General features: G+C 41.9%; 1 protein-coding gene across 1 annotated transcript; it reads right to left on the reverse strand.

Annotated features, from left to right (window-relative positions):
• Nucleotides 1-4,718: 4,718 nt before the first annotated feature.
• On the reverse strand, nt 4,719-9,666 carry qrsl1 (glutaminyl-tRNA amidotransferase subunit QRSL1). The gene is made up of 10 exons (XM_014210303.3): nt 9,532-9,666; nt 9,004-9,163; nt 8,797-8,895; nt 8,608-8,704; nt 8,323-8,484; nt 7,922-8,213; nt 7,619-7,811; nt 6,908-7,025; nt 6,517-6,722; nt 4,719-6,237 (listed from the first exon to the last, which is right to left on the reverse strand). Exons 1-10 carry the CDS (start codon nt 9,553-9,555, stop codon nt 6,020-6,022), a joined length of 1,569 nt encoding a protein of 522 aa, XP_014065778.3. The 5' UTR covers nt 9,556-9,666; the 3' UTR covers nt 4,719-6,019.
• Nucleotides 9,667-9,685: the final 19 nt, after the last annotated feature.

Genomic DNA, 9,685 nt, shown 5'->3' on the forward strand with positions numbered 1-9,685 from the left:
TGTGATGGGGGAGTAGGTGTAGGCCATCATGATTTTGGAATGAGATGTTCAACGAGTATGTGTCGAGTAGTGTATCACCTTTTCCACAGTGAAGTTTATGAAATGCAGACCTTAGAATTTGGGATGAAATTTGGAGGCCCAAGCTACAGTATAGGCTTCTCTAGCCATACGCAAATGGAAGTATAGCGCCAAACCTACCAGGTTAGGATTTATATAATGTTTTAATCATTTCCCAGGACTTTTCACAGTATTTTTTAAACAATTTGTATCGTGTCAAACATTAGCCACTATCGGTAGCCACGTCAGTTAAACCCACATACATTTTGAACTGCCACTGACTTTGTTTCCTTATATTTTGCATCATTCCATTACGTCGCTAGTTTACCTTTCCTCTGTCACGTTCGTGTGGTTGTTCCTGAGGATGGCTAGCAATAGTGGATCATATTATGCTAACATATTACAAATTGTGTAATAATTTGGGACATGTAGCTGCATGGACCATTGTTGAGGAAAACTCAATCCAAGGATCAGGGAGAGCTCATTATCCAGTTAATAATAGTTTATTCAAGAATTGCAAGGGAGATTACATTCAAGATGAATCTGAGAGCAAACAAAACATTTCAGAGTCACACACACAGTCATTATAAGGAGGCAATTTTACATGAGAGAGAAGGGGTATTTGGCTCCACTTCCTTAAAGCATTGTACACCAGTCCTCACAGCCCACATGTCTAAGAGAGGGGAGTGGTGAGTTCTTTAAAGCCTATGCAGCTGCAAGAAGATTTCAACCTTGAGCTAGGCCTCTGGTGCCCAGAGTGATAAGGAGTCAGCAGCACATCACTCCTTTGTGCGCTATGAGAAGAGGAACACAAGACAGTAATGGACAGTTACCGGTTTAATAGCGCTATACAACTCAAGCATATTCATAGCATTTCAGACTGTAACAAAACATTTTTTTGCACCCACACCATACATAGCAGTTTAAACCTGTAGCCTGGCAAAAGTTTCACAACGACTGGACTGTTGTCATCACAGTTCCATGATTAGTGAGGATTATTAGGATAGATTTATAGGACTATTGTTCAACCCCTATTATATACTTCTCACCTTCCAATATTTCATGGTTTGAAGAATGGAATATGGCAACCTTCAGGATGACTAAAACCAACCACTGTATTGTTTATTCACCAATATATTTTGTGCGTAAAGGCTCCCCAAACCAGTTTTTTTTTAAATAATATGCAAGATCAGAGTATTTTTAAATCTACCCATTGGTGCTGAAAATGAGAGGGATATGCGTGTATTTAGAACTGCGTGGCTTTCTTTCGTTGATCCCATATATTCAGAACTGCTCTCCCCATATATTCAGAACTGCTCTCCCCCATTTATTCAGAACTACTCTCCCCATATATTCAGAACTACTCTCCCCATATATTCAGAACTGCTCTCCCCCATATATTCAGAACTGCTCTCTCCATATATTTAGAACTGCTCTCCCCCATATATTCAGAACTGCTCTCTCCATATATTCAGAACTGCTCTCTCCATATATTCTAGTGAGTCTGTCCAGAGAAAAAAAATATTAAAGGGATGGCTTTAGAGAAATCTTCTGAAGACGTTATTGAATGAAAACTCCAAGAAAATCTGTTGGCCAGCAAGTGGGAGGGTTTTCAGTGGTTGAATTACATTAGTTCAGTGCGCAAGCGAGCCACGCCTGCAAAGCCCATTACGCACCTGCATAAGGTAAGTCTAAATACCAACTACTGAGAAGTGCGTAGGAAGGGTGTGGGTAAGAAAGGGTACATTTCTTAAGTCTGATCAAGCCCGATTCAGACTTCGGAAATCTATTTCATTTTTGCAGGTTTTGATTTAAGGACTTCTGAATAGTTGGTATTCAGATTTACCGTATGCAGGTTCGTAACGGGATTTGCAGGTGTGGCTCGTTTACACACAACATATATAGGTGAATACAAATCCAGTGGTTTGAGTCATCCTGAAAGTTGTCATATTCAATTCTTCAATTCATGAAATATTGTAAGGTGAGAAAAGTGTACAATAGGGGTTGAATTATAGCCCTTCAAATCTACGCTAATCTTCACTAATTACAGAACTTTGATGACTATGGTCCACTTGTCATGAACCATGCCCAGGCTCCAGGTGTAAACTGCTACGTATGATCTGCGTTCCATAATGATTCAAATAGGCCACATGTCCGAAATGATTGCATAACTTGTAATACGTTAGCCTAATATGATCCACTATTACTAGAGATCCTCAGGAACAACCACACGGACGTGACAGAGGTAAGAAAGGTAAATTAACGATGGAATGGAATGATGCAAAATGTAGGCTACAAATTGGAAGGAAACTAACAGTCACTGCACTAAAGTGACAGTTATTATGTAAGTGGGTATTACTGACAGTGGCTATCGATAGTGGCTAATATTTTATATGATAGAAATGGTAAATAATAATCTGGCATATAATTTAAACATTCTAGAGTGCATAAATCAACTTGCTGTCAGAGCACACAGGTTTGTCAGTGCGCACATGTTTCCATAGGCTCAGCCTCGACTTGGGTCTCCAAATTTCAGCCCCCCAAATTATGAAGCCATAGGCCTACAATTACAATTCTGAATAAATACAACTATTTGTACTCCACTGTGGAAAAGAGGCCAAAATACCTGTCATGTTGTCAGAATTTTCAGTTTGCTGAAATATGACTGGTTTCACATTTGTCTCCAGCAATCATGAGGTAAAATAGATCTAAAACAATTGTCATTTATATTTACAATCCCTTAATCAAGCGGATTACTCATTTACAGTTGAAGTCGGAAGTTTACATACACTTGGAGTCATTAAATGTTGGAGTCATTAAAATGTGTTTTTCAATCACTCCACACATTTCTTGTTAACAAACTATAGTTTTGGCAAATTGGTTAGGACATCTACTTTGTGCAGGACACAAGTACTTTTTCCAACAACTGTTTAGACAGACTATTTAACTTATAATTCACTGTATCACAATTCCAGTGGGTCAGAAGTTTACATATGCTAAGTTGACTGTGTCTTTAAACAGCTTGGAAAATTCCAGAAAATTATGTCATGGCTTTAGAAGCATCTGATAGGCTAATTGACATTTGAGTCAATTGGAGTTGTACCTGTGGGTATATGTCACGTCCTGACCAGTTTAGGTATTATTTGTATTGTAGTTTGGTCAGGATGTGGCAGAGGGTATTTGTTTTGGTTGGTTCGGGGTGGTTGGTTGTGTTTAGGGTGTGTGATTTGTTAGTTCTGGGTGTTGGGTATGTTCTAGGTTGTATTTTCTACGTTCTGTCTAGTTTACTTTTTCTATGTTTAGGTTTGGGTGTGGACTCTCAATTGGAGGCAGGTGTTTCTATTTTCCTCTGATTGAGAGTCCTATATATAGGTATGTGTTTGGGGTTGTTAATTGTATTTCGTACTGCTGTTATTATTTAGCCTGTGAAACTGTCGGTCTCTGTTTTCTTGTTTTTTTCTCATGTTCACAATAAATAATATGATGAACATGCAACCCGCTGCGCCTTGGTCCCCTCTTCACTACGACAGCCGTTACAGTATATTTCAAGGCCTACCTTCAAACTCAGTGCCTCTTTGCTTGACATCATGGGAAAATCAAAAGAAATCAGCCAAGACCTCAGAAAAAAAAAATTATAGACCTCCACAAGTCTGGTTCATCCTTGGGAGCAATTCCCAAATGCCTGAAGGTACCACGTTCATCTGTACAAACAATAGTACGCAAGTATAAACACCATGGGACCACGCAGCTGTCATACCGCTCAGGAAGGAGACGCGTTCTGTCTCTTAGAGATTAACGTACTTTGGTGGGAAAAGTGCAAATTAATCCCAGAACAGCAGCAAAGGACCTTGTGAAGATGCTGGAGGAAACGGGTACAAAAGTATCTATATCCACAGTAAAACGAGTCCTATATCAACATAACCTGAAAGGCCGCTCAGCAAGGAAGAAGCCAATGCTCCAAAACCGCCATAAAAAATCCAGACTACAGTTTCCAACTGCACATGGGACAAAGATCGTACTTTTTGGAGAAATGTCCTCTGGTCTGATGAAACAAAAATAGAACTGTTTGTCCATAATGACCTTTGTCATGTTTGGAGGAAAAAAGGGGATGCTTGCAAGCCGAAGAAGACCATCCCAACCGTAAAGCACGGGGGTGGCAGCATCATGTTGTGGGGGTGCTTTGCTGCAGGAGTGACTGGTGCACTTCACAAAATAGATGGCATCATGAGGTAGGAAAATGTGAATATATTGAAGCAACATCTCAAGACATCAGTCAGGAAGTTAAAGCTTCGTCGCAAATGGGTCTTCCAAATGGACAATGACCCCAAGCATACTTCCAGAGTTGTGGCATAATGGCTTAAGGACAACAAAGTCAAGGTATTGGAGTGGCCATCACAAAGCCCTGACCTCAATCCTATAGAAAATGTGTGGGCAGAACTGAAAAAGCGTGTGTGAGCAAGGAGGCTTACAAACCCGATTTACACCAGCTCTGTCAGGAGGAATGGGACAAAATGCACCCAACTTATTGTGGGAAGCTTGTGGAAGACTGACCAAAACGTTTGACCCAAGTTAAACAATTTAAAGGCAATGCTACCAAATACTAATTGAGTGTATGTAAACTTCTGACGCACTGGGAATGTGATGAAAGAAATAAGCTGAAAAATCATTCTCTACTTTTATTCTGACATTTCACATTCTTCAAATAAAGTGGTGATCCTAACTGACATAAGACAGGGCATTTTTACTAGGTTTAAATTTCAGGAATTGTGAAGAACTGAGTTTAAATGTACTTGGCTAAGGTGTATGTAAACTTCCGACTTCAACTATTCCTACTCATCAATTTAGTAAATTACAGTGCCTGGAGAATGGTGTTATTTCTATTGGATACTTTTTAAGTGTTTTTCCACTAGAATGTAAAGGTGGTGGAATTAAGTCAAGGTCATAGTATCTGTAGACACACCTCCCCCAGACCTACATTTGATCTCCACTCCAAATGCATACCTTGCTGGCACTGGCTTTTCCCCAAGCGTAAATTCAAGGCCAGAATACACTTAGAAAGAAAAGTGCATAAAAAGGGAATACAGTTCAGGTCTGAATTCCCCCCTAAAGATCTAATAGGCAAAACCAATCCTATATCATCACTCCTACACTGAGACTTTGTGAATACGGGCCTAGATTGTCCTACACCCAATCCTAAACGTAACCTTTAGGGGTTGAAATTAGCTATACCAGACTTTCTACTCTGTGTTTGTTGTGCCATGTGACTAACCGTGCTTCAGGGTATGGTAATCTAACCTAAGGCAAACTAGTCTCCTCACAACCCTCTCATGAGTATTGCTTGGAACTGCACACATTAGCAACCATTCTCAAAGTTATCAAAACATATTCTGATAAGGTAAACATTAGTATATAAGATTAAAATTGCCTTGTAAAGTTTTACTATTTGCACTGTGTATGGAAAGTGGTTTGTGTTCTTTTGTTCCAAGTACAAATATTGATAAAAGCCTGAAAACTCTGCAGACACACAGCAGTAGCTTTTAAGTACACATTTCATGCGATAAAGTCTCATTTATAATGGCCATTATGATCAGACAGATGTGTAAACATGCTCCTAATGCAACACGTGAAAGGGTTCTCTGTACAAATCAAATACTACTGAAACAGTTTGTTTATCTTCAAACACAAGGGAGCAACATTTCATGGTGTTCCTTTATTAACATTACACATTGAACTGTACTGTATGTGATGCAATGGATAGATTTTCCTTCAGGCTCGTGAGCACTTTTGAAAAACTACTGGCTGAAATTATACAAAAGTTCTGGAGCATCACTTTAAGTGGGTTCATTCGGTGGTAGTACCCTGGAAAAGTAACCAGAAAAGGCCTTTTTCTGAGTATGTCCTTTCCTTGACCATCATCCATCTGAGTAGGTCTGTATCATCAGTTTAGTGTCCATGTTTCTCCTCATACAACGGAGGTCTGCTCTCTCTCATAGACCTCCTCACCCATCTCCCCCTCTCCAGCATCTCCATGGTAACGGATGGGGGGAAAGCCTACCTTCTGCTCTATCCACTGGGCTACCGTCAGCAGCTTCCTGTCCTGGAGGGCGGGGCCTATCAGCTGCAGGCCAATGGGAAGGCCTCTGTTTGATAATGCTGTTGGCACGGAAACAGCAGGGAGCCCTGGGGTAGAAATAGAGAGTTGAAGGGAGAAAGGTTGGGAGGGTAAGGTTATCTGAAGATCAGTGGCTGCGGGGATAAAAGTCGGGTGAAACTTTAACTGCCTTCAAAGTGATCGGTTTCCTTTTGGAGATGAACTGTTTGAGATAGACCTTAATCTGATTTCTAAATCAATGGGTTGACCGAACTATGAATTCCAACCCAATTACTTTGAAAAGGGAGAGTTAAAAGATTAACATTATTTCCCTTGAAGTGTCGGGGGAGTGTGTGTTTCCTCAGTACCTGCCATGTTGACAGGCTGTGTAAAAATGTCCTCCTGGGCACTGCGTGTGCGGTTGTCTTCCTGCATGAAGTCCGTGTAGCGCATAGCGTCACTCAGTGTGGTGGGCGTGAGCAGCACGTCAACACCAGAGCTGAACACTCGCTTGAAGTCCTCCGCTATTAGCCGCCGCACCTGCTGGGCCTTCACAAAGTAGTGCTCGTAGTTCCTGAGGGAGACAACCTGTGAGAGATCTTAACTTTTGTCCAGAAACTCTAATTTCCGCTTGATCACTCATCTTACAGTAGTAGAAATGTGAAGTATTTTTTTTATTTGCTATAAGTTAGCTATTGAAATTAAAATGTTTTTTTATTTATTTATTTTTTTACTGAAAATGTGTCTGATGTATCTTACTGTCTGAGCAGGAAGTAGTTCCCGGAGAGGATTCTTCCTCGTACAACATCATTGAATCCCTCGTGGCGAGTGGTGCTGTACATGGCCTCTGTTGAACTGTCAATCCCACTACGGTGGCCTGTGAAGAACAATTCACAAATAATATCATATCAATCTTGCTTTACAATGACAAATCCCTTGTAAATAAATATTATGTTGTTGTTTTTTGTATATGTTTTGTCACATTTGCCGGATAGGTGCAATGAAATGTGTTGTTTTACAGGTGGTACATAGTGGTACATCTTTTCTGAGCAAAAGAGGGTCAAGTGCCTTGCTAAAGGGCAAATCAACCGATGTTTCACCTTGTCGTCTCGGGTATTCGATCCAGCAAGCTATTGGCCCAAACGCTGTAACCGCTAGGCTACCTGCCTCCCTACACATACAGCAATAATGAAAATAAACAGAGGTAGCCATCATGGGCTTTGCTGGCTATAGGGCATTTACAATAAATGTAACGTCAAGGAAAACTTCACTTTGTTGGGCTTTCAAATGAAATTACCTTCGTCTTGCATTTACTGAGCAAAATAAATTCACACCATAGATCATCAAACAATGTCATAGCCAGACAGTCAGATAGATCGAACCACTCAATTCAATACAACTTAATCCATAAGTGGCAATTAGAAAAACATTTTCAGCGCAAGGTGTTAAATATCGAAACGTGGTTTGTACCATATTCCAGGCCGTCAAAGCGTGCCATGTTGGATGCCACCTCGGTGTGGCATAGGACGTGGTAGCAGACGATCGAGTGCTGGGTGTGGGGGAGGGACACCTGCTCCACCCGTGCCCCCGCCCGCTCAAACATGTCCGCCACACGGCTCCACTGGGCCAGGGTTTCCTGGGACAGACCTGGGGCGTGGTACTCCTGACGATGAGGGAAAGGACACACAACACAACCAGAACAACAATCTCCACGTTAAACCACTGGAATGAGCGGAGAAGCCTGATCCTACTGGGAGAATAGGGAAAGCTCACCTTGGGAATGCCCACACAGATGTTCCTGACATCAAAGTCATCAAATAGGTGTGTCAGTGTGGAGGGGTTATGGATTATGGTAGTAGAGTCTTTGACATCATGGCCTTGGAGAATATCCAGGACTGTAGCTGCGTCATGGACACTCCTGGTTATGATGCCTGGGACGTCCATGGAGTTGACCAGGGGGATGAGGCCATGTCTGGACACTAGGCCGTAGGTGGGCTTCAGGGCCACAACACCACACAATGCCCCTGGGTTACGGGTGGAGCCACCTGTATCCGACCCTAAAGAGCTGCAAGTGCCAGAACATGAAAACAATAAATCATTTTTGTGTTTAAATTGTCATTTCAGTTTGGAAAAGTCCAAAGCTCTTGAACGCAGCCCTGGGTCTGCAGACTCACAGGAAGCTGGTGAGAGAGGCCACGGCTGCAGCACTTCCTCCAGAGCTGCCTCCAGTGATGACCCAGTCAGAGTCCATTTCAGTCCCTGTCTGCTCTCTGTAAGGGGCAGCATAGCTCCAGGGGTTCCGGACAGGTCCAAAAGCACTGTCAGTACTGCCTGCACTGGAGAAGGATGGAGGGAGGGATGTAAATGAAGGCCAGAAGATGATAATACTCTAGTAAGTCTGCAAATAAATATAGTTCTTAGTGTATGCATAGTTCTTGAAATGTGTTTAAGAGGCTTACCCCATTGCAAACTCATCCAGGTTTGTTTTCCCCATGAGAACAGCACCCTGATCAAGGAGCTTCTGAACCACTGTAGCACTGTATGGAGGAGTGTAGTCTACAAAACAGACAGCAGGGGATTATGATTATCAATGCACCCAACTCAAATGAGGAGCAATGAATCCCTTTTTTAGATATTAGGGGACATACCTTTCAGCATTTTGGAGGCACAAGTGGTCTTGATGTTCTCTGTGCAGAAGTTGTCCTTCACAGCAAAGGGGATCCCATCCAGTGGACCTTTGGGTGCACCTGTAGGAAAGAAAGATAAGGCAAGACCTGATCATAATCTGCACTGTACAAAACATGCACATACAGCACACAGAAACAAACAGATACAGACAGACAGGAAACACACACCTTTGAGGAGCCTACTCTCAGCCTCCCGTGCCTGTTTCAATGCAAGTTCCTCTGTCACGGTGATGTAAGCATTGAGATAGTGAGTTTTCTTGATGCGGTCCAGGCATTTTCGACACAGTTCCGTGGGGGAGATCCTACCTTCCCGCAGAGCCAAGGACACCTGTCAAATAATGTGAAATGTGTATGATTCTATAATAATCACAATGATTTCCATTTTGTGAACATTATGGTTGCTGAATCAACATGACTATACAGTACACTGCTGAAATGGTTGGAAATCTGTGCCATTCAACTTTAACCATGTCTCTGTGGGGATGTGGACTAATACATTGATGTTTTATATGTGATACTGTAGCTAGCCAACTAACTCCCAGAGTTTAAGGCTTTGCATCAGTTGATATGTGTAGCTAGGTAGCTAACGTTAGCTAGCTACATTACATTGCAACTAGCAGACTAGTCGTTATTGCCAATAAAGTACACCAAATACAAACTAGCTCATGTTACTGGTAACAAGTTGATTAAACGTACCTCTCTTATAGACAAGCTCAGCATACTTTCTATGTCATGAGCCAAATCAACCTGGGAAATCTACAGCAACCTTCAGCGACAGGAGGCTGCCATGTTTGTTTCGCTTCTGGAATCCCAACATCGTGCTCTGTGATTGGATGGGGGATGAGTAAAC

Source organism: Salmo salar, chromosome 09 (genome assembly GCF_965601325.2).
Source record: "Salmo salar chromosome 09, fSalSal1, whole genome shotgun sequence".
NCBI classification, from domain to species: domain Eukaryota; kingdom Metazoa; phylum Chordata; class Actinopteri; order Salmoniformes; family Salmonidae; genus Salmo; species Salmo salar.